Source organism: Ambystoma mexicanum, chromosome 6q (genome assembly GCF_040938575.1).
Source record: "Ambystoma mexicanum isolate Mex_15411 chromosome 6q, UKY_AmexF1_1, whole genome shotgun sequence".
NCBI lineage: Eukaryota > Metazoa > Chordata > Amphibia > Caudata > Ambystomatidae > Ambystoma > Ambystoma mexicanum.
Window position 1 is genome coordinate 1539794077 of NC_090937.1, and position 25507 is coordinate 1539819583.

The 25507-nt window shown below is 46.0% G+C and overlaps 1 protein-coding gene across 4 annotated transcripts in view; it reads right to left on the minus strand.

The window, feature by feature from the left end:
• SLC4A11 (solute carrier family 4 member 11) overlaps nt 1-25507 on the minus strand; it is a 1288767-nt gene that overhangs the window by 677109 nt on the left and 586151 nt on the right. For all 4 annotated transcript variants that reach the window (XM_069632247.1, XM_069632248.1, XM_069632246.1 and 1 more), the window contains exon 7: nt 704-827. In XM_069632247.1, coding sequence (XP_069488348.1) covers nt 704-827 — 124 coding nt within the window. The remainder of the gene's footprint in view (nt 1-703; nt 828-25507) is intronic.

A 25507-nucleotide genomic window follows, 5' to 3' on the forward strand; every position in this document is an offset into this window, starting at 1 on the left:
TTTCCCCATAACAAGTGAGCAAAAGGGAAGAGAGGTGAAGGCTTCACGTCCTTTCAAAATGTCAGGCCAGGATAAAAAACAGAACAAAGAGTTTGGGATTCCATAGAAAACTTTGGAGGGATAGTTGGAAAAAGAAAATCTTTCCCAACACATAGCTACTCCCTTAAACCTGTATTGGGTGATACAATCAACCTAGGCACAAACGGGGAGTCTGAGAGGCACCAATGGTACTGGATGCCTTAAGGGGGTAACCCAATACCATACCTTTTATATAAGCTAAAAAGGGACATATGTGGAGGGGATACCCTCTAGCCACCAAAAGGGCATCAAACAAAAATATTGAAAATAAACTGGGGCAAAAGTAGAATGTTGGTTGGCCCCATCCCTGAAATAGGAATTCCGATTTAACAGAGGAATTTACGTCACCCTTTTTAGAAGGTGGTGTCCAATCCATTCAAAAAGAAGAACAGTGCCTTTATTGTTTCAATTTCCTGAATCTCAGAATTTAAATAACTTGCATAGTTTATTTCAGAATTGAATTCCTTAAAAGCATTCATAAATTGAATAGATTTCTCACTTTATTAAAATGTTTGGGATTTCGGTGGTACCCAAAGATGATAAACTGTTCATGACTAGTAGAAAGATGTATTGCTAAAGTACAAATACTAAACTGTAAAGCAGACATGTACAATACTATATTTACCATTTTAGGAGGTGCCAGGACCAGTATGACAAACCTCACTTCACAGGAGTTCTCACCCCAGTTCTGAGGCCTTTCCAATCGACTGATGCAAACATGACGTCGCTGAAGTGCTTTAATAGTGCAACTGTCAAAATGAAAATAAAATATCAGTTTATTGTCGGAAAATGTAAACTGTTTCAGCAGTAGTACAGATACAAGAAGTCAGGTTTTATGCTCATGGAATTAAATAATATATGTTGGGTGGTTGGATAGATTATTCACGTTCTAGTTTATTCAATGTAGTTTACATGTACTTCTATTTTGATTTTGCAACTGCACTGTGCCACAGATCCCTGGCAATAGTGTTGCCAGCCATTAACCTTCATTTTAGTTTCACTACATACATGTGTGGTATATTGGTATATTCACCAACTGAGCAACACACCGTTTTAAAAATCTAGTGTTGAAACCACCAGTCAAAGATTTTCTTCTTGCTGCTTTCCCTCCATAGAGATCAATGGGTCACCCTCCACTTTTTGCTAATATCTGTAGCCGGTTATGACTTTTGAAGGAAAGTGAATCCTTTTAACTTTACTTGCCTTGCTAAGCTCATCCGTTTTGGGGGTGCTTATCAGTCCCTATGTCTATCAGTTCAACAGAAATCTGTTCTCCATTGTGAAATTCTCAGTTTATTTTTCCTCTTACACATCCCCTTACTAAGTGCGGTAGAGAACCTGGTGTCCCTACAACTTTAGTTTTTTGTAACTTTGTGGTTACTCACATGTTGCATATAGGAAAGGCTAGTGGCAGCGAATACTGTTCACCAGTTTTTGTTTTTATTGTTGCATTTTACCACTTAAAGCCATTTACAAGTACCATATACTCTAAAATGGCCGTGCCACGAGATTTTTGCCTGTCCTATAGCCATCTTGTTTGTCATTTTTACTGCTCACACAGGGCCTTAAAACCATATATGGAAACCACTTTTCTGGGAAAAGCTCCAGCTTTTCCAGGCAAAGCACCGGGATAGGTTTGTGGGGGCGGTGACTTGTACCAGTCCACATCCATGCCAAAGTACATTTGTTGTTGGGCAGATGTGGTGACTAGAGACTGTACAGGATTGGACAGCCCCTAACAGTTAGACTGGTGCAGAGCTTTACCAGTGGGGGCCCTCAGGTGGTGACTACAGCCTGAATCCTGCATTAAAAAAAAAGGCGTCTTACAGCCATTCGGCAGATCAGCAGGCCTGCGACCTCCATGCAGAGGAGAATCCTGAAGACCCAAAACTCTTGTTGGAAGCCAGAATAACTTTCTTCATAATGTCCCAGCGAAGCCCTGCTTCTTTGCAGATTTCCTGAAGTCCCTAATAAGTGCTTAAACCCCTTGAACAGTGGGAACAACCAGTCTCGGCACTGTTTCAGGAATCTACCCTTGGTAGCTACGAGGACAGACTTCCACCATTTCCTCCTGGTTGTTCTGAGGAAGTTGCCAGCGTTTTTGTTTCTTCAGACTAGCAGAGGTGTCCAGCTCCAGTTCTGATCCTAGTCGGACTCAAAACCCAAATTCAGAAGTGACCTCTGGACCAGAGACCCCCATTAGTTCCTACAGTGGAACAAAGGCATGTGAAAAGGGGGGCCAGTTATTTCTGCAACTTATACGCTGGTCCCGGACTGAAGAATACAGGGAGCAAGTAAACATACCTGTTCCTACCCCCATAGGGTTTAACGGGTCCTTGACCTACTGCTCCCTTGCTTGACCATAATCAGTGGAGTTCTGGTCAACGATCTTCACCTAGGCTTCTTTTAAGGTGGTTGGATTGAGGGAGGATCTGCTAAGAACTTTTCTTCAATTATTTCTTAACTTTGAGGCCTGTACAAACTGTTGTTGGATTTGCCATACTTGATCAGACCCTGAAAAAGAATTATAACCTCCTTAAGATAACTGCATTGGGGAAGCACGCTATAGGACACTAGGCCACTCATTTCTAGCTAATGTGAGAAACTTGAGGGTGTTCTCCAGTAAGACCCCGGAATGCACTTATTCAGGTGGCCAGGACACGGCCATCGCTGTTGGATCCAGTTCCTGGGGGTGGTCCAGTGGGGGTGGATCACTTTGATAGGGGAACCCAGGGTTATGCCAAGGGCAATACCCCAGGTGAGACGCGGTATGGCATAAACCAGGGTGAAGGAAAGGAGGGCGAACTCCTTCAAACTTTCATAGGCTATCATACATCTGCTCCACTTCTTCGATTCAATCCCTGTTAGGAAAGATTTCATATTTGTATGTAATTTTCCCTCCATGTATCAACCCCCAAACTTTTTGCTGATGTTTTAACACCATTAACTGACCTTGCAAGAAAAGCACAGCCCGCAGCTGCACTCCTCTGGGCTTTTTTTCTCACTTTTTATGGGGAAACTGACATGCCCTTAAAACGGTCAGTACTGGGAGACTTTGTTTCCCTTAGTCCTTTCCCCATGTTGCAGCTTTTGTGCAACATGTAACAAGTGTGCAATGTAACTTACCTTACAGCACACTTGGGCCTCTAGTCATTTCCAAAGGCCCAAGAAATTCTCGCTGGACTTTTTACGAACTGTGCAGATGTGTCTCGGACACTACTGGTGGCAGCTATCGTTTTCTTATATTTGTAACCCTTTCATGCCATGTTAACCGCATTTACCACGTTTGGCACAAATAGGTGGCCTGGCTCCAATATGGCCATGCCACGAGGTTCTGTGTCCTGTCCGTTGGCCATCTTGCCCCTTCACCTTCCCCAGGTCGAGTCGACCCGGGTCAGTCCTTATTTGGTCATGCACTTTCCCGCGAAACCCAATGCTTTTGCTGGCTTTCTGCATGTCTTGTGTGTGCCTCCAGGATGTGGGCTGGGATGTCTGTTCCAAATACACATCCTGGGTGCCAGAGAGTCTGGAACGTCCTAAATACCTGGGACCACAGTGGTCCACGATTGGTCCACGTATGGAGTGAGTGTTTGTGAGCAGATCTCCCATTGGGTCCTCTCCGTTTTGGCACGAAGGGAACTTTGGATAAGAGGAGGCTGAAAACACCACTACCATGTCGATCTCCTGAGTTCACACCGAACAAGGGATAAGGAGCCAAGTATCCTGCAACAAGAAGCCGAGTTAAGGAACCGCTGGTGACCCGCTGGAAGGTTTGGCAGCCTGAGCCCGCTGTCGTCCCGTGGGACCCCTTTGCATCTGATCGTCCTAGAAGGTCTGTGAAGATGCTTTGACCCCTTGGAATAGTGGGATCAACTATTATCGGCACCTTCATCAAACCCTGCAAGTAAGCCTTTCCTTTCCACAGCTATTGCAAAATAGCGACTCCATCCCGCACTCTCAAACTGCCTCTGCCCTCAAGTGGAGGTCCTGCTTGAATAGTGGAAACTTGTTCTTCATCGCCTTATCCAGCTTCCTGAGCTACTACAGACCCTTGAAGAGACCCTATTTTTTCCATTGGCACAAGCGCGTGCATGTACTATTGAGCATAAGGCTCTTCTCTTCGTAGGGCTTGGACTGCCTCTTATTTAGGTGTATTCTTGATGTGGAACTGGGTCTAAAGAGTACTTGCACTGCCCGTTTTCCTCCCCATCTAGGTGGTCTATATATTTCGTGCTTGTAACCCCGTAGACTCCATTGATCTTGTATATATATTGTATTGATTGTGATGTATTGGTTTAATCTAGTGTTACTGTGATGATTTGCTATGGTCTATGTTACAAAGGCCTTGTAATAAATGTGTATATATTTTTAATAGAACACCTGTCTGGAGTAATTTGCACGTGTCCTTGCTTTGTGTGCTCATTGAGGTCTTTCAGTCTCCCTCACCCGTCCTGAGACTTAGCCTTGCCCGCCTGCCATAGCTACCCTGATTGGTCTGGCTTGTCCAGAGGTTACCCTGTTCCAAGAAACTAGGTTGGCCTTCTGAACCTCTGCCCCTCCAGGTCAGAGTTCAGAAATCCTTCTCAACAATCCCTCCTGCCCAGTTGCAATGATCCCTCGGCACCAAATGAACATCCTGTTGCACCCAAAACCTATCTTTCTCAGAATCCCTGCTATCCTGGCCCCCTTCCCGAATATTCCAAATCATTATCCTTCCCGTCCCTTGGATTATCATTTTCCGTATTCCCAACCCACTTCGACAACTTACTACGGTTCCCACAATATCCTCTGTTCTGTTAAACACCCCGGTAATTCTCGTCCATTTTGTAAACCTTCACCATCATGTCCCGCAGGGTACTCTGACACGCCAACCTCTTCCGTTTGTAATGCAAAGACTATAATTTCTGACACTCACACTTTTTCCCCCCCCGATATAAAAAAACCACAGACTTGCAATGTTAAATCTGGGTACCCAACCCGAGGGTCAGGCACAATCAAGCAATTGACTTCAATCACACACACCTGACGGCCCTTTCTCTTCCCTACAGGGAAGAAAGGTGAAGACGACAAGCACAGTACAAGCAAGACGGATACGACATGCAGCACGACGAAACGGCTAATAGAAGGTGGCAGTTCAAGAGAAGAAAAAAGGCAGCGCAGAAGGCGGGAGTGTGGCAAGGAGAGAGGCGACCTTGCTCTTTTCATCCCCAACCTCCGGAACGTTCGTGCAGAGGAATCTGGAACCACTTACAATAGAGCAAGTGTCCTGCTGCAGATGTCAACGGTACACAAGGCAAGCCGATGCTGATAAGGCAGAGTAGAGGAGACTCCTGCATCCGTGTTACCGGCCTCAACTCCAGAGAAACCCAAAGCCGAGCAGTTCATCAAAGCTGGTGTGTCGAGGGGAGAATCGATAAACGGCAGGGGGTAATTAAGTGAGAATCGCAAAGTGGCATGTTTTGAACAAAGCTAATGAACTTTAAAGAAACTGATGAAAGTGTGAGGGGAGACCAGCTGCAGAGGGAAAGCTGCACCACGCGGGTGCCAACTCAAGGGAGACTGGTCGAGCCCCATATTGAGAAACTCCAGAAACCAAAAGGCAATAGAAAGGCCGCCAAAGGAATGCAAAGTGGTCATACGTGAGGGTCGAGCAAAACCACTGCATTCGAAAGACTGATTTGTGGACTGGCGGGAAGGGAGGTGAATCCCTCATTGTGAATAAAAGAAAGGGAAGTGAATCCTGTATAGCAGATAAAGAAAGGGACATGAATCCTGTGTAGATTTGAAACATTAAGGGACCGAGCCCGGACGAGGGAGGTCCGGGGTGAAGCTAAACTCAACACCGACAGTCGAGAGAGGTCTGAGTCCGAGCGAGGGAGATCCAGGTAAACCGGGATTACCGACCTAGCCCCTTAAGACGAGGTAGCAATACTTTGAGATGGATGGGGATGCAGAAGATACTCAAACATCAATAATCAGACTAACTCAGGAAGTTGGCAAAGGTTGAATGTTTTAATGTCAATTACCTAAAATAGAGTACATCGGACATCAACGGACGTCTCACAGCATGATCTCAATGCATTTAATAAAAAACTTGTTATTTCTGACGTCAACCTACGTGGTTGCGGATGTCATCCTACGTGGCAAACTACAAAAACCTAATGGAGAAAGTGATTAGGTCTAAGGAACATCTAGGTATACGTTCCTTACTTGTCTAAGAGAATGATAGGGTCTCTAACATGTGGGCCAACTAAGCACTCCCCTAAAACGGTTTACTATGAACGCCATTGAATACACGATGTCCCATTGGTCACACAGACTATAGGGCTCTTTACTACGTGGCTCTCTGTAATTAGTTGGCACCCTTACATCCGTCAATACTTTTCCACCAACGCTAGCAGCACGCAGGCTGGTCTCCAGGTGCTGGTGGGTTGGGCTTGATCATAGCTTCCCACCAATTAGCATATCATCTATCATCACCTGTGTGGTCTGCACGTCAATTAAGGCTTTGAACTTGGCCTTGGAAATGTTCCTTGCTCTGGAGAATACAAGGGAGCAGAGGCATGCTCCGTCTCTTTGCGTAGGTGTGGTTGGTCATGATTGTCCATTTTCACTCATCCACGTGACTGCAGACCATGGTTTTGAGCTCTTAGTGTATTTAAAATACTATTATTTAATGAACCTCTGACGTCTTCCTTGTTTTCGAGCAAGTCTTCTGAACAGGAGTTTGTTTCACACGTTTGTAGCTAATGTCTGATCATGCCAACCCAAAGCGGCCTTGGCTTCTGGGGGCTGGTCCAGCCTCGTCCTTAGATTCACTCCTGTAATTCAATTGCTTTTTAACTGCGACACACTGGAAAAGCCTTCCTACATAGTTAGCCTTAAGAATACTTTGTCTGCTTGCATTTCTTTGCATCTGTACATGTGTAAAATGAGTTAATATCATCGTTTCTGTAGAATAAGCATCTTCATCTCGAGCCCGAAATGTTACTCATCTTTGATACTTTGACGCCTATACAATATCTACGTTCTTTTGTCTCTGCATCTCTTCTGGGTGCGTCAGCCTTACTTCGTGTGACATCACCAATCTGCTCTTTTGCTCCTTTTTCAAACTTCTGGTATTTTATTCAAATGGTCGTCATACTGTCGTGTATGCAGGTATGGCTTTCTCAACGGAAACCTCGCTTCCAGGATTCTCCTTGGTATTGGTATTTTCACTGGCACTGCGCATATTTCACATTCTGGTTCCCAACATATAGGCATCATGGGCGAGATGCTTGATGTGGGGGTACTTGGCTCTCCCTCTACACATGGGGTGAAGCCGTCACCAAAGGGCTGGCAGTCGAGAGAGAGAGATCTGAGCCCAAGCGGGGGAGATTCGAGGAGTTAAGCTATCACCCAAAGTTTACGGAGAAAAGAATAAGAGACGCAAAGAAATATTAATTGAGAAAGGGTCAGCCCAGAAGAGGTGGACCCAGGGATGAAGCCATCACCAACACTGAACTTTGGATTACAATTGAGAAGAGTCGGCCCACAGGAGGGGGACCCAGTGGTGAAGCCATCACCCACATTGAACCTTAGATTACAATTGAGAAGGGTCAGCCCAGAAGTGGAGGACCCAGGGGTGAAGGCATCACCCAAACGGTACTTTGGTAACAAACATTCATTTCTTAAAGGACTTTTTGTTTTATTGTTTAAACCCATCAGGCCTCAAAGGCAAGAGACTGAGGAAACGAGACTTGCCCATCGACGGTACCGAGACGGTCTGCCCTTGGAATTGTCGCCTTGTGCTGGAGAAGCCACATACGGTCTACCATTGAAACTGTTCTTGTGCTAGAGACGGCCGAGACCGCACTGTTCTCCACCAGTTCCCATCCTACCCCATGCTGAAACGTGGGGAAGGGAGACCCTAAACCACTGCATCCTGACTTATTATTTGAAAACACTTCTTTTCGTGAGAACTATCCCACACCCTTTCCTGTAACAGTTGTAAAGTTTGGCAATAGGTTCCTTAGCTAAGGCCCTTTTTATTTTCTGTCACGTCGTAACTGGGACTGCCTTATTTTTCATTTGATGATCATTCTGTCCCCGTCTTAGATGTAGATATAGATTAGGCGTTTTTCCAACCCAAACATTATTTTAATTGGTCAATAAACACCCTTGACCTGTGATCGTGTTTTACCGTTTTATTTGTGTCACCATGAGTTTATCACACTAAGGTATGATATTTTAATGTGCAGTACCTTCTGTTATAGAGTGCGATTCTAACTGCTTTATTTTTCACATATTAGTTCTCTGATGGTTACATACTGGGTTCTTTTCACTTCCTTTGCTATCCTACAGTATTCTGAAACATATCTAACTTTATTCTAAGAGTAAATTGTTAGTCCTCTTAGCAGAGCATCCCAAAGTGAATGTTTATATAACCAGAAGTGAATCTTTTAGTGTGTTACGTACCTGTGGATTTTCATTGGTAAGAGTTTGCCTAAGTCCAAAATAAATACCTGTGTATACATTTTGCCCAAGTTGTATAATTAAGAGCCCTCTATGTGTCCTTCCTAAAGCAAAGCCTTGTTCCGTCACACTACCCAGATAGCGTTTGGATAGACATTAGTGTTTGTCCCTGTTAATCAGAACAGGGTGGCCTCTCAGAATCTGTCCACAGGGAGGATTCTGAAGATCTATCTCAACACCGTCCAATAAACTGCAGTTTTTTAAAATCATCTAAATAAGACAAATAGAGGTTCGAAAAGCAAAGGGACTAACAAGACTTCTATCATCATAATTTTGGAAATTCGTGCTGAACCATTGGATATCAGAATTAAGAGATACACAGATAAAACATCTTATGTTTTAAAAACACTGTCAACTAACGCTAAAGCAAGAGAATCACAATATAGTCTTGGATTTACATGTTTTTTCCTCAGCACCAATACATGCCATCAATGACCATTCAATTTGTGTGGTGCCTTAACAGGTGTACCTTTAATTATTTAATTAAGGACTCTTTAGTCCTTAATTTCAAGTCAAAACAACTCCATTAAAATGCCATCACCAAGCAATAAACCTCTAGGTCACAGGAGAATATAGTGAGAACACAAGGGTACCCAACACTGGGCAAAAGACTTGAAACCAGCCAAAGATAACCCAAGGGAACCCTAAAATACACCCCACCCATTGTGGGAAGGGAGAGGGCAAAACTAAAACGCCATCCATTTGGAACCTATCAATAAGAACAACCCATTTCAAGAAATCACCCATGTCCATATTGAGACTCATCTCAAATGGACTTGACTTCATCAGCATCAGAAAATAAATGAGCCCTGATGAAACAATTTTTGCGTGGCACCAGAAGGCGGCTTCCTTTTCAAGGGTATGAGGTATTTTCTCTATTCCAGAATTCTTTTGTGTTTTTTTCTTATTTGGGAGGTCAGAGGGGAATGGTTATCATTTCCCATTATAATTAAACTCCTAGCATGAGTCCCACAGTGATATAATTTGCTTGCTCCCACATAGGAGGAATCATCTGCTCCTTGAGATGATAGCCTAAATGTTTTAATGATGTTCAAAGTAACCCTTATTTTCCATCTCCAATGGGCTGTGCAAGACAATCTGCATTTCACAAATAGGTGTCGTAGGCCAGATTCAGGACCCCAAGACCCATAAATTACCTACTCCTTTTGCATTTTCACTTTGCTCCCTATTTTCATCAAGGATAATCATAACTTCCATCAATTTTCCTTGTACTATTCTTTGAGCAGTGAGCTTCAAATGACATAAGGGAATCATGGCCAATCAACCTCCATTGAAGTACCAACACTGGTGCAATCACAGATTGGATCTGGTTGTACTCTCAATGTAGATCAACACCAGCACCAGTGGTGATGCAAGGGAACACCTCTATTGAATATGGATCTTAGCATTAAACTCCATATTATTTACTGGGAAATCTTGCATAACCAATCAAAAACTTATGAAAAATGCCTCAGCGAGGGGCTAGAATAGCGGACACCGGTCATCACTTCTTTGTAAAAATAATTTTCTTTGTAACCAATTTTGTTGAGGTGTTACACATGCCTCAATGCTCCAACCAGAAGGCTGTCAATACTATGTTCGTACTGATGATCCCTAATAAGGACGCAACTAGTTTGATGTCTGCCAGCCTTGAGAAATGTATTTCTTGGGTTGATAAAGCTATGTCTGAAGTAGCACTGCCTGGAAAGAAAGACTTTCTTGGAGCAAAAGGCTTGCGTTTGGGAGAATTCACATATCCACAATGCCTTGCTGATGTGGCTCTGAACTAGAGGTGAACTTCCAGTGATGGCTACTAGGTGGTGTGACATGTGAGACTAGGTTCAAATGAATTTGTCTACTTTCACATTTCAGGTGAAAGGGTTTCAGGCCTTTTTTAACTCACCATAACTTTGTTGGTGTAATATATATTATAAAACATTAATATACAAAGATACACAACACACAAACAAGCAGAGTGGGTGGGGGCCGGTGGTGAGAGGTTTTAAGTTGCAAGCTACTAGTCAGGCATACAAGACACTTGAACGCCTGGCATAATTATCGGTTCTCCTTATGCACACAGCACACCGTTTCTTAGTAGCCATGATGGAACCATGACTCACGAATGACTCACCAATAGCTAGTGCAAAATTATACATGAAATAACCGTCTATATGAAGGGTTAATCCAGAGAAGACACCTGGATATCATCATTACGCTAAAAATTATTTGTATGATTTTTTATGATCTTCCTACCACTTCTTCAGGCGGAGATGAAAGGAAACTTTTGAAAAAACAAGACAATTTAACTAGCACATTCTGGAATTCCTCATCAGTTTTTGTCTGTGTTCCAGATTTATAGTTTTTCACTGAGGCGCCGGCATTACAGAAAGTGACCCCGCAAGTGGCAGTCGAAAAGGACCACTGTGAACTATTTACAGGCAGAGGAGAGAAAGAGGCAATGTTAGGCTGCTCTCTGAATACCCAAAGGGATGGGATAGTGTTTCTTCAGAAGAAGTTGGTATGAGGAGCAGCTCTTTGAGGTATCCTGCTTATTCTGGGTTCCTTTCCTGCTGGCCATCCTGAATGCAAAATGTAGATGCGTGCAGAGTGAATGCCAGACCATGGAATGCTGAGTGAGCGGGTTTGAATGATGTGTGTTTTGGGGCTGAGCTGGGTTAAAGAGGTGGTTTGAGTTCGTCTTTATGCGTGCTTGTGGCTTAAGAAGAAATACAGGATAACCTTGGCAAAGCTCTAGAACTGAAAATGAAGACTCTTGTGTCATCCTTACTTGAAATCCTGAACATAAGTACAACATATTCTTCATGTAGGGGGTGGAGGTAAGGTCAAGAAATTACAAAGTTTGACCCAGATGACTGGTGTTTAACGAAAGATCCATCCAATTGTGGGTGGGCACACCTATGCATATGGTTTGTTAGAGGCAATCTGTGAGAATATTATGATCTACTGGTTCATAGGAGAGAATTACCAGGTTACTCACCGTAGTGACCACCTTACTCCTAGTCCATAGTCCCCTTTCCTCCATACTTATGGGACATCTCTCCGTCCTGTGGGACGGGACCGGAGCACTTTGTAAAAAGCATCCAAATGTTTACAAAAATGTGTCCTTCCTCTCTTTCTTGCGTGGGGCCCGGCACGCGGCCGTAACCCCGCCCACCTTGGCTCCGCCCCGCCATCGCCCATCAGTCCTTTTCTATCGCCAGGTCAAAGACCTATTAGCAATAACAGACGGCGGGCGGGCATATGGAGGAAAGGGGACTATGGACTAGGAGTAAGGTGGTCACTACGGTGAGTAACCTGGTAATACTCCTACGTCCCGCCCCCTTTCCTCCATACTTATGGGAGATTCCCAAGCACTCCTTACAGGAACTATGGGTGGATGGAAATACCCCTTACTGAAACAGGTTTTTCAGTACAGCCTGACCAAACTGAACGTCAGCTCTCGAGCTCATGTCGAGACAATAATGCTTACAGAAAGCAGATGGGGAGGCCCAAGTAGCTGCCCTAGGGGACATATTTCTGAAAAGCAACCGCATCTGCCTTACCGCGCACCAGGTGTGCATGAATACCCTTAGGAGGTTTCAGCCCTTGGAGGGTGAAGGACTCCGTGATGCAGGCGGCGATTCACCTAGAAATAGTTGCCTTAGACGCCTGCCTGTCCTGGGGGTTACCGAAGGTCACAAAAAGTTGAGAAGCACTCCTAAGCTCAGAAGTCCTGTCCAGGTAGAACTTAAGAGCTCTTCGAATATCAAGACAGTGTAGAACCCTCTCAGCCTCAGAGGCAGGGTTCGGAAAAAAGACCGGTAGGGAGATCTATTGATTCAGATGGAATTCGGTCACCACCTTCAGTAGAAAGGCCGGGTTTGTCCAAAGGACTACCTTATCCTTGTGAAAGACCAAGAAAGGATGCTCCACCGATAATACCTGGAGCTAACTCACTCTCCTTGCTGACGTAACGGCGACCAAAAAGGACACCTTCCAAGACAAGTACATGAGGTCCACCATAGCCATTGGTTCAAAGGGTTTATGGCACAGCGCCGTCAGGACAACATTTAGGTCCCACGGCAGGTGCGGACTACGAACCGGAGGGTAGAGGTGTGTCAAACCTGCAAAATGTCTCTTAACCGCTGAGTTACTCAGAATACGAGCACTGGTCTGTAGAAAGATAAGCGGAAACCGCTGAAAGGTAAGTCCTGCATGACAGAACATGAACCCCTGACTCTGATAGGAAGGACACGAAGGACAGCACTGTGTCAATCGTGGCCACCCTTGGATCCAACTTCTTCTCCAAACACCAATGACAGAACCTGAGCCATTTACTCTTGTACTGAGATCTGGTCGATGGTTTCATGGCTGCCTGGATAATGCGCATGTTATCCTTAGACAAATTCAGATGCTCTAAAGACTTGAACTCAGGCACCATGCCACATCTGCTGTTCCCCCTGGTGAAGAAGATCGGGAGTTACTGGTAACCTGATCGGTGGATACACCGACAGGTGTTGAAGTTCTGAAAACCAAAACCTGGCCGGCCACCACGGGGCTACGAGTAGAAGGGAACAGTTCACCGAGTTCTTCAACTTCCAGATCGCACGGTGAACTAGAGGCAGAGGCGGGAAGGCGTAAGCTCTCATGTTGTGCCATGGAATCTCGAGAGCATCCCCCAGAGAGGAGGCTCCCAGCCCCCCTCTGGAGGTATACAGAGGAAGCTTCTTGTTCACCGCCGTAGCAAAGAGGTCCACCTCCGGTGTGCCCCAACGCGAGAAAATCCATGAGAGGACCTCTGCCTTCAATTCCCACTCGTAGCTGACCATCGTCTGCCGGCTGAGGGCATCCGCTGTGACATTCAGCTGGCCCGGGATGTGCACTGCAAGCAGCCAGACACCATGAAGCACGGCCAACTCCGATATCTGGATGGACAGGTCCACGAAGGGGGGAGACTTCGTTCCCCCTTGCTTGTTGATGTAATACATTGACACCACGTTGTCCGTGCGTATGCGGACCACCTTGTTGACAATGAGCGGTCTGAACGCCCTGAGCGCTAGGAAGATCGCCAGGAGCTCCAAGTGATTTATGTGCAGGAGCTTGTCCTGAGGCGACCAGAGGTCCGAGACCTGAAGAAGATGTAACGTCGCACCCCACCCCAGAAGGGAGGAGTCTGTCGTGATCGTCACCATGGGGACTGGGTCCTGTAACCCTGCGCCAACCGACAGGTTGCTGAGAGACGACCACCTGTCCAGGTCCACTCTCATGGAATCCGGAAACATTATCCACTTGGAATCCGGGTCCACAGCCTGACGCCAGGAACTCCGAAGAGCCATCTGGGACTGTCTCATCTGATGAGACGAGCAAGAGGAACAGCCAGTACACACGGGGCCATGAGGCCCAGAAGCCTCTGGAACCACCAGGCCGACATGTTCTCCAACTGCGCAAACATCGGACATGTGGCTAACAGATCCGCCATTCTGTCCCCGGTCACAGACTCTGCAGTCGATCGTGTTCCACGAAAACTCAGGAAAATCGGGTCCTGTGAGACCTTCATGGAGGATTTCTGCCAGTTCACCGACAGCCCAAGATGGAACAGGAGCTGAAGGAGAGACTGGAGGTTGCCCGCTGCTGCCAGGCGTAAAAGCGTAAGGCGTAAGAGCCAGTCGTACAAATAAGGATACACATGGATACCCTGTAGACAAAGATAGGCCGCAATCACCGACATCTTCGTGAAGACATGCGGCGCCGAGCTGAGGCCAAAAGGAAGCACCCGAAACTGGAACTGCTCCTCTCTCAAAGAGAAGCAGAGATATCTCCTGTGTGGATTCCAAATCAGGATATGCATATACGCATCCTGAAGGTCCTCAACACTGAGCCAATCGCCCATCTGTAAGGAGAGGAGGAGCGTATCTGGCTGGGCATGATCATCTTGAATTTCTCTTGGGGTAGGAAAAGATTGAACTGGGAAAGCTCTAGGATGGTGCACAGGCCAGCCTGGTTGGGTTTGGGCACCGTAAACAGCCGGGAGTAGAAGCCCTCCCCTCGCTCCCCCAGGGGAACGGGTTCCACAGCTCTGAGGTCCAGAAGTTTCTGAACTTCGGCCTAGAGGGAGGGTGAGCCCGACAGCTGAAAAGGAGGGTTGAGGGGTGGGGTAGGGGGTAAAGGTAAGCGGAAGCCCGCTCAAGCGAGTGACAAGACCCATCTGTCTTCTGTGATGGTCTGCCATGCCTCCCAATGAGACTCAATGCGTATCGCACCGGGGTCTCGTGCGAGCACGGAAAACCCTCATTTGGTAGGCTTATCGGTGGCGGTGCCATCTGAACCTGATGAGGAGGCTCAGGAGCGAGAGAAAAACCGTGTGCGCTGTTGTCTATGGCGGTTATTCCCCGCTGGAGTATCCACTCTCTGGGATTTTCGGTCGAGGAAGCCCCTAAAACCAGAGGAGGGTCGACTTTGTGACAACGGTCACTGGGATTTGAAAGGAGCTTTGACCAGAACAGACAATGATTTAGCCGTCTGAGTGCTATCCTTGGTCTTGGTGAGCTCTACATCAGTAGAAGAATGAAAAAGCTCCTTACCATCAAATGGAAGATCCAACATCTTGTCTTGCACTTCCTTAGAAAATGTAGTGGCATGCAGCCACGTCTGCCGTGAGGTATCAAACCCCAGCAAAAGGCCCCGAGCCGAGGTGTCTACGTGATGAGCCGCAGCCTCCAGGAGATCCTCGGCCAAGACCCTGGCATCGGAAAGGCCTCCTTTGAAGTCCTCCAGCTTCTCAACCGGGATGTGCTCCTCAAAACTTCGACAGACCTTTCCACATCCGCATGTTAGCTCCCGCTAATATCAACTCAGAGTTGGCCTGCCTGAGCTGCAAGGCCGAGTTGGCAAACATTTTTCTCCCCAGGGAGTCAAGAAGCTTGTCCTCCTAACCCAAGACCCAAGTAGCCGTTGTGGAAGAGGATGCTGCAGGTCTGGATTGCAACGTGGCCGCAGCCACCACTGTGGAGGAGGGAGGCGGACAAGACGACAGGGCCACCTCTTCCGAGGAATGTAGCCTGTACCTTGCGTCAATCTTCTTACTGACAAAAAGTCCCGAGTGTGGCTTTTCCCAGACTCTTCGGACCGTGGCCAGAACGTCCTTCTGCAGGAACAGGCCGATACTCTCCAAGGGAGACAGGGTGAACGCCCCAGAAAGCACGCCCTCCTGCGGAGCGGGTGCCTCGGGCACCGGAACATCTAAGAAACTCATCATGTCCAGTACCCGGTCATGAAAGGATCTGATAGAGCGGGGAAGGTCCTCGTTGTCCTGATCGCCTTGAGGATCATCTGACAGGTCAGGATCCTGCTGAGCCATGTCAGGCACTGCCTTGTCCACTGGGGACAATGGGGGCACAGGCAGAAGAGATGGGGGAGGCACCACAGGCAAGAGAGGCGCCAGCGGAACCACCGGAGGAACGGGTGGAGCCGGAGGCCCAGGTGGACATATCTCCTTTAAAAGCCCTTTGAAATATTCCCTCATGGGGTCGGTGCGCCTAAGCGCTTGAAATTTACCGAAAAAGGCATGCTCAGGAGATTGACAAATCCAGGGACGTAATGGGGAAGGGTGCCGCAACGGCCCCTCCACCAACGTATCCACATAAATCAATGGTGCAGCCCACGCGGGCAACGAAACATTGTGCGCAAGAGGCATTCGGGCGTTCCAATCATAAACCGGCCGGTAAGGATGCGCACAAGGGACCTTAGGTTCACCCAAGGGACCGAGCCCTACATCAGAGGCCGATGGCGTATTTGTAGGGGTAGCACCTAAAATGGCGGGAATAGGCGCAATTTTGTCCTCATCTGAGGGGAACTGCAGCACGTGAGGAAGTGAGGCAGGGGTCCCCGTCGATGGATCAGGGGTCTTAATCTTAGCCTTAACATAAGGAACCTCGGCAGAGCCGGTACTATGAGGCCTGGAATGTTTTTGAGACATACCAACCGCCAACTGAGCCTTCGAAGGAAGGATCTCGGCACTGCCGGTAAAAGAAGAACTTTGCTTCTTTGCCCCCTCAACAGATCTGGTGTCACCACAAGAGCAGGAACGGTGAGCAACCGCTTTCACCGACAAGGCCTTGTCCGGCTGCTCAGAACTGTTGGTAGCTTTAGCCTCTGAACGAGGGACCTCGGACCCAGGCCCGGTAACAGCCTTATCTGCACGGGCCTCAAACATCCGTTCAGTAACAACAAGCCCAGCCAAGGCCTCGGGGCGCACCATGGTCTTGTTTTTGAGGGAAGCCGACAGAGGCCTCAGAGCGAGCTCCGGTACCCCACGATTCAGTTGAACTGGGTCTACAAACAGCCCCCACAGGAGGGCCCTCGGAGCGTACTCCGGTGTTCACAGGCCCCTTACGGAGCCCCTCGGAGAAAACTCTGGTAGAATTATTAGGCCCAACGGCACCTCAGGGCGAACCCCGGTGACAGAGCGATCAACGCCCCTCCCGGACCGAGAGGAATCCGGAAAGGTACCCCCCGGCCGGGGTGCTCTGAAAAGTAAAGAACTTACCGGGCGTTTTTTCTTCTCGTCGATGAACGCCTGAAAATGCGAAGGAGGAGTTCGTCAGAACACCACCTCGCACTGCTCCAACCGACGTTTGAAGTGCCCGGACCGAAAGGGAGTCACAGTAAAAACAGGAGTCTCAACGGTGTTCCGGACCCAAACACTCTAAACAAAGGGGATGGGGATCCGCCCTCGCGAAGCGACGGTGACACGATGAACAATCTGGAAAGTCTAACTTGAAAGACATAGACAGACTAATAAATGAACGCTAGCGAGAGCCAGAGAGAAAAAAAGGGAAGAAAATCTTCCGGGGATGCAAGTGCGTCCGGCCCCCATCGAGCAGAGAAAAGGACTGATTGGCGATGCGCAGGGCGGAGCGGAGCCAAAGGTGGGCGGGGTTACAGCCGCGTGCCGGGCCCCACGCAAGAAAGAGAGTAAGGACACATTTTTGGAAAAATGTGGATGCTTTTTACAAAGTTCTCCGGTCCCGTCCCACAGGACGGAGAGATGTCCCATAAGTATGGAGGAAAGGGGACGGGACGTAGGAGTATGTGTGATTAGTAGTTGTTGACTGCATTGAATTCCTCTCAATGATGCTAGTCCTATTGGGGTGATAGCATGATTGTTCATCATGGAATGTGTCAATGATTTCTTTAACAGTTTGGAGTTTAGTAGCAGCATGTATCTAAAAGATTTTAAAGGGGAGGTTTGAGAGTGGTCTAAAGTATGTAAGATCTGTTGGGTCTGCATTCACTTTAGGAAAACACAACGTTTACTTCCTGGGGGGTCATACCCTCCCTGAGGGATATGTTAGAAAGTTTCATTATAGCAGGTGTAAGGGCCTGCCAATGGTCTTTAATGAACTTATATAAATTCATTCGCGGGTTGCCCCACACTAAAGTGATAATCCCTCCTACACAGTGGGGATATAATATCTATTTAATCAAAAAAGAAGGGACATGTCCATATTACTTTAACACAACATGTTACCCACAACAATCTGAAAGCTGCTCACATAGCCTATTCACCAAATAAAGGCTATGTCAAGTCTAATGAATGACATGTGTCCAATGTTTAAAATATCATATTTAATTCATTTGCTAAACAGCACAAGTATCAAAAAACATTTTCATAAAAAATGCATTACATCACAAAAAATACACAATGTTATAAAAGTGGTGATAGCACCACACATATTCAAGTTATACAACTACTTGAACATTCTCCACAGTAGCTAATTCAACTATTCTTATTTCCTACTGTGTACAACAACTGTGTACAACAGAAATAAGAATAGTTGAATTAGCTACTGTGGAGAATGTTCAAGTAGTTGTATAACTTGAATATGTGTGGTGCTATCACCACTTTTATAACATTGTGTATTCTTTAATGAACTTATTCAGAACATTGCAAGGCCTAGTTAGTTGAGTCATTGATCTTAAGCATAGCTTAAGTAATGTATTTTAAAGAGATACTTCTGAAAGTATCACACTGATGTGCATTTTCATTTGTGTCACGCAGCAAAGGTGAGAAGATAACTGAGTAATTAATGTGTTTATTAGTTAGCAGTGAAGCAGTTGCTTATGTAATCAAAAAGGGTTTATAATAGGACAATATACCGAGCTTTTTAGCTAGGGTTGGTCAATCTCTTCATTTAAGTGTTCAGTTGAATTTCATTTCATATACACTCAAAATAGAAACCCTTCCTCCTGCATCAGTAACCTCCTGTATGCATTTTGCAGGATACAGGGTCTGACTTCAGAGTGGTTTCCTCAGTCGAGAGGTTTGTCCAGCCTCTTCATGAGCAGTGAATATTTATCAAAACATTTGTTCAACCCATTATTCATAGATTTACTTGGATTCATATATATATATACATAGATTTGTTTAATGGGGGGAACATAGCATTACATGATTTGGTTATATCTACGTTTAGTGGTATATGTGCTGTGTTTGGGTTAACAGGTTGAGCACAGGGCGAGAAAGGAACTTTGATGCACAGGAGTCTCACTATTTAATGGTCTCAATGGTGGTTACTCTGGAATTGCAGTGTGTGTACAGCTAAGTGTGGAAGGTACTTGATAAGTGATCAAACAAGGACTGGGGTTTATGATGGGTTCTGTGATGAATCCAGCAATGTCATCAGTACCTCTCAGGGGAAACTCACTTCCTATATGGCCATGGAAGGGCAGTGAATACCCGATTCCGACCCAGGTGGTGGCTTTCGGAGGGAGGACATATAGTGGGTAGAGAACCCTCAGGGGAGTGAAGGAGACACACTGGTAAGGTCATGGCACTCCCCCACCCCAAATTCACATACCTTTATGACTTGTGGTGTAGACCCTGTTCAACCACCATACACCGATAGTAGAACTCTTACTTTATTAATTTCTTTTTTAAAGACACAGCTGAGGAAGAGCATGGCAGCAATACAGAGCACTGAACTCGAGACATGCTCTAGTTGCTTGTGGAGGCCAGGAGGTGGCGCAATGTTTAAAAGCATCGACCGCACACAAATAAAGCAAACATGGAAGAGTCCTTGCAGGAGGTCATACCACGCATGCCTATGGGAAGTGGGAAACCCAAGGGAAGGGATTCATACCTCTTGGGATGGAAAGGTGACTAAAGTGTGGAAAGTAGAAAAGAATCCAGTGAGTGTAAGATCCAGGGGAAGGGAGCCATACTCCCTGGCTTGGTTAATTGAATATACAAGGCTTGTGAACTTAAACTGCGAAGAATGTGAGAAACTCGGGAAAAAATGTACAATTAAATGTTGCTGATAAACAAGAGAAATTCCTGTCTGAAAACAGGGGAAGAGACACACATCCCCCTTGACTAAAAGTGAGACAAAGTGTGAGAATCCCATGGGTTGGAAAGCTAAGGAAAAGAAACCCCACACGTATGTGAAGTCCAAGGAGGGAAACTGGACCCTCCATGGTTTTGGAAAAATATATCTGGAGAGAAAAGCAACAATAAGAAAGTGTTGGAAAGTGAAGACACCCAGTGAATTGATAACAAATCTGGAGCCTGTAGCCCAATATTTAACGTCTGTGGGAATCAACTTCTTGAACGTGTACAGTCCAAGGGGAAATGAAATTACGGCCCCTGGATAAAAAATTGGCATACTGAGGAAACAAAATAAATGGAAGAAATATACCCCTTTTATTGTTGAGTTTATAAACTGTAAAGAGCTTAGTAGAGGAGGAACACTTTGAGAAATCGCGAGTGAGTGGATAAGGAGGGGAGAAACTCAGGGCTAAGGAAACCCTGGCCTCCTTACTGAGGATTGTGTAACACTTAACATTTGGAACATTGGAAAATATATGAACAGCCAGTTCAGAGACTTTATCCCTTTAAACTTTCTCTGAATTACACTTCTAACGGTCAGGATAGGATTGTGGACACAGGATGGAAAACTCAATTTTGGCCATTCTGACACTTGTATCCTTTAATTTCATTGAGGCAGGGAAATCCCTTATAGTGAGAGAGGTATTTCTCCAACCCTTCATTTACTCTGATAAAAGTCTATAGCAATCATCACAATACCTCTGTGTCCTAGTCTTACTCCTGATTCATTACAGCTATCTCAATTGGACAAACCGGGTCATAAAGCTATTAAATGCTAGACTCTGTGCATTTATCCAATACTGAGGTTTCGGCATCCCAGGATTTCCACATTAATAAGGAATTCCTGTAGAGGACTATTAGTTTGACAATCTAGTCATCGAATAGAGTACCAAGGACCACTAGTTGTATCCAAGTTAGTTTGCAGGTTGCTTACAAGGCCAATCCTTTCTTCTAAAAACAAGGAATAAGGACTCGGTCTGAAGGCGATAACTAAGGGAAGGTTGGTAATAACACCTATATATACCTATATGTATTAATATTTCAACTCCATCTTGGACTATTCCGGATATGCCCTTATATCAGGACTTCCTTAGGCAATGTACTTTACACACTGTCCAACTTGACCTTATCTGGTACTCTCTCCTGCCAGGGCTTTTCTCATATGGATACACTTGCACTTGAATCTGCACGGTATAATTCCCTGCCAGGACTTTCTCATAGGTAAACTGCACACTTACAAACTTGACAGTCTCTTATATTTATTCCATTCTGTCTCTAAGAAATATTCCCTCTTTCATTCTTTCTCATTTGTTTCATTCACTGTTATTTGCCTTCGGTAGGGTTGGTGAAAGTTCCCCGTGTCCCTGCTCCCCTTGGGTGGACTCACTGTTTCTCTGTGGCGTGCATTGGCTCTCCCATGGCAAGCCTGCAGCAACTCTTTTGGGTCCCATTCTCTCTCTACGGGTTGCCCACCTCGGCCCCATGGCTTCTGCGCGCCCCTTGCAGTTCCCGTTCGCATGCTTTGGGCTTTTCCTTGCTTGAGCGGTGGGGAGGCTGCCTTTCGGTACCTGCGAACGCTCGGAAGCCTTTCTCCTGGCGTCCAAGCAGCAATCTCCTGCTGTCTGCTCTTCTCGCTTCTTCTGCCAGCCGGTTGGCTCCACAGATCTGGGCTGGTCCAGCAGTCCTTTGGTCGATACAGAGGACAAGACTTCTCCAGCCAGCGTCTCTCCCCGGTCGGCTGGTTCACCGGTTATATCTCCCAGCATCAAGTATGTGCTTGTAACAACTAGAGTGCAGCTTGCGCTCCTGGCCTTCATTGATCTTCATTACTCGGCCAAGCTTCCTCATTACAGTACTTTTGTATTCAGAGACAGGAAAATCTCTTCCCGATGACTAGTATGGAGAAGTGTTTTCAGCAGCCTTGAAAGGAAAGTCAGTTCTTGATGACTTGTACACAGAGTATGGGAAATTATTCTCAGTAACAGTCATAGATGGGTGAGAGGGAGTTATGACAAATGCCATTAAGACATGGGAAATGGAGGGGTAATCCCTAAGGCATAGAGGGTGATACCATATGTGAAGAATCCTACGAATCTCTCACTGAAACCCTGCCTAAAGTCTCCTCCCAGGTGGCTAGGGAAAGGTAGATGCTTCCTGATCGTGAGCTTGGGGGTGGTGTACTGCGGGAGGAACACCTGGGAGGAGACGAAGCCCAGGGTAATGAAGAGATCCTGTGGAATGAGACGCAGTATATGCCCTTTGAAAGGGAACACTTTTCAAGATTGCCAATGCAGGTAATGGCTTATTGCCATTACAATGTATCTGAACCACATATGAATTCTGTGGCTCTGGGCACAAATAACATGAAATCTGAACAAACCTTAGTAACAGAAAGATCTTTCAAGGTATCTCAAGGTTAAAACCCTCCTTACTCCCAAAGGTATAATGTAAAAGGACCTAGCAATATTGCCTTAAGTCTATTGTCTTCCTCTAAAATCTATTTCTAATGGTTCATCTTTTAATAATTCTAAGGGAAATAATCCTGCCCAAAATTAAGAAGTTGCTTAAGAGAACTAATTTTCTTGCTGTGGAATATGAGTCCCATGAGTACTGGGACAAGGAAGAAGACTGAAGAGGCATGCTGTAGTAGTAGTCAGGCAACTAAGACTTACAGCTCAAGCCTGAAGGAACCTGCGAGGCATAAAAGGACCCCTCAGGTGCAGGCAATGTGAAGTAGCTGAAACTGTGACTGGAGTGTGCACTGTAGTAGCAGAGGCAGAAACAGTTGGCAATCTATGCAGAAGTTGGAGAACCAGTGGGACGCTGGAACGATGATACAGCAGATTCCAGCTGCGTGTTCCGTGAGGGTCCTGTTACTTCAAACTCTGAGTTGCAGAGGCTGTGGAGCGGATGGCGTGCGAAAAGACTGCCTATCCCAATGTGAGCCCTATTGTGAAGATTGCTGTGCCCGTGGTGTGTCGGAGGCCGAGACGAGGAGTTGCAGGCAAGCCGTGGGTCTCGGAGGCGGGAGGTGGTCCTTTATCGAGTGGACGGACCAGAGACATCTTTAACGAGGAAGGGTGTGGGTACCCGAGAAGCCAGAAGAAGTAGAAGTTGTACCCGAAAGCGTGGGAGTTGTGCAACACGCAGAAGGATTACAGACGCTGGCACGTCAAACCTGGCATTCTGATTCCTTGCACGATCACTGTCGGCAACAGTATCCAGTCCTAGCTTCACTTGCGTATAGAAGGAAGCAAGCTGAAGTTGTTCGTTAAACCCTTTTGACAATGAGAAAGTGGTACTTGCGTGTGATCAATTATTTCTCTCTTCATTCGGAGAAGATCAAACGCTACAAAAATACATTGTCGAACAGTTTAAATATTCGAAACTAGATAAAGTGGTCGTGTGTGCCCAAATTCACTTTCCAAGGAAAGTGTGACCGTTTACATCTTTAGACATGCCAACGTTAAATGCTTAATAAGGAGTTGAAGCATTTAAACGTTGTATCTACAATTTTATAGAGCACAAGCATTGCCCACACCAAGAGAATCACACCATTAAGCCTGCAAGCAACTTCTTTTAAAGCCAGAACACCATCCTATTAAGACAGAGCCTGCAGACAGTAGAACGTTGCCCAAGATACAAGTTTGCAAGCATTATCTGGAGCCAAGAGAGTGGGTAATTATTTCAGCTAACATTTGGCAGAGAGATGAAGGCAAAGTTGGGGAAGGGAACTTGTCTGTCATATTCATTAACAAGAGAGGGAAAGCGGCTGCCCCTTTTGAAAAGATATTCAGAGGAAGAGTGTCTTGCCTGTTGGAAGGTGTTGAAGTGCCTTAAACTAAATGTTGTCAAACTAAAAACTGTTTCGAATTACAAAGTACTGAAGCTGTGGTGGTATATGGATTAGAGCATTTATTCGAGACAGAATGGATTTGATTAAACCCTGAAATTCACTGAATCTTGATATTTGTGCAGCATGCAACTTGTACTTAAATCGTAGAAAGCCAAAATCAACAACTGCATTCCCGTTAAAGATATGTTTAAGCTTCCATATGCCAGTGCTTTGCCAAGAGTGCCACTGTAACATTTATTGTTGAAAGTAATTATCGGGTTCCTCCTTATGCACGATTCTCTAGATAAAAAATACTTTGCATCAGTAACCACGTCCCACCCCCGCTAAGCGCTTTAGAGTAAGGCGAGCGGCATTCAAAGCACCATAACGGGCCAGGGGGAAGGGTAGACTGTGGTGACACCCCACCCCAATATATTCAACCCACATAGTGTAGCCCAGAGCGCAAGCAAAAAATGCCATTTTTTGTAGATGTTAGTGCATTTTATTTATTTTGTCATTTGTATAGAGCACCGAACCCGAGGGCATCTAGGCGCTGGCTTACATGGGGACAGTAGTTGCCCAAGGTCACAAGAGGTTACAGTCAGGAGTAGTACATTAGGTACAGGTAATGGTTGCAAAGGTTCAGAGCTTAAGTGATGAGTACAAGTTATATAGTTAAGAGACCAGGCCTGCGTGGTGAATGTGGCATTTCATGAGCTGCAAGCATTCAGACTTATGACAATGCAAAACCTCCAAGTGCTGGACATGTTAAAAGCAATGGAAGCTGCAGTTTGCAAAAAGTTTGGCGATTCCTGTTGCACGTTAGTGCCTTCATAAGATGCAGAGAACACATCGTTATCCCACATCATGGCAGCAGCCAATGACGTGGTGGTCGCTTTAAGAAGGGGAGGAGTAGAGGAGAGTGACTGGTTCACCATGTCATTCGACTGGGCCCTGTCTTGCCTCGGAGCCATCATGAAGATTTTGATACCCATCATCGTGTTCATCCGAGTCATCTTCTGCACCTGCCAAATAGGCCTCCGATGTTGTGCCACTGAGGCACCTAATAGCGCAATATTGATGGTATAAATTGCGGTTTCAGAAGCACTATGCGAGACAAAAAACATTGAAATACTGACTGATCCCCCCACTGTGTGGGTCTAAGCATGAAATGCTCCCCATCCCGTATTGAGATGAAGTTGACCACCTATACCACACTATAATTACACCACCCCCTGATATAGAGAATTACACAGAGGTTTGGTTGGATCTGGCAGGGGATGGGGGTGCATATATATGACTTGTTCACCTGAAGAGTATGCGCATAGGGAGGAGAGTTTGCGGCCAATATACATACTGTTGCCCAATGCACGAGCAAGACTGCCATTAGAGGTGCCAGCACATCTGCGCATACTGGTCTGTGCTGCTCCAGGCTGCCGTTGCCTGAAATCTACTCATATTGAGGGAGGTAAGGCTTTCCTCCCTCAACATGTACGCACTGACCTTGATCGATGCTGCCAAGGCCAGAATTGCATCTAATAGCACTGTTACAAGTGCTTACGTATCTGGTGCTCGCAGTTCTGATATTGTTAAATTATATCTTGCGGAGGCATTGCTTATAGCACCGTTAGGCACAGCTATGGCTACACAACAATGCTGATGGTGCTGGAACCCCTCATATTATGGATTATAAC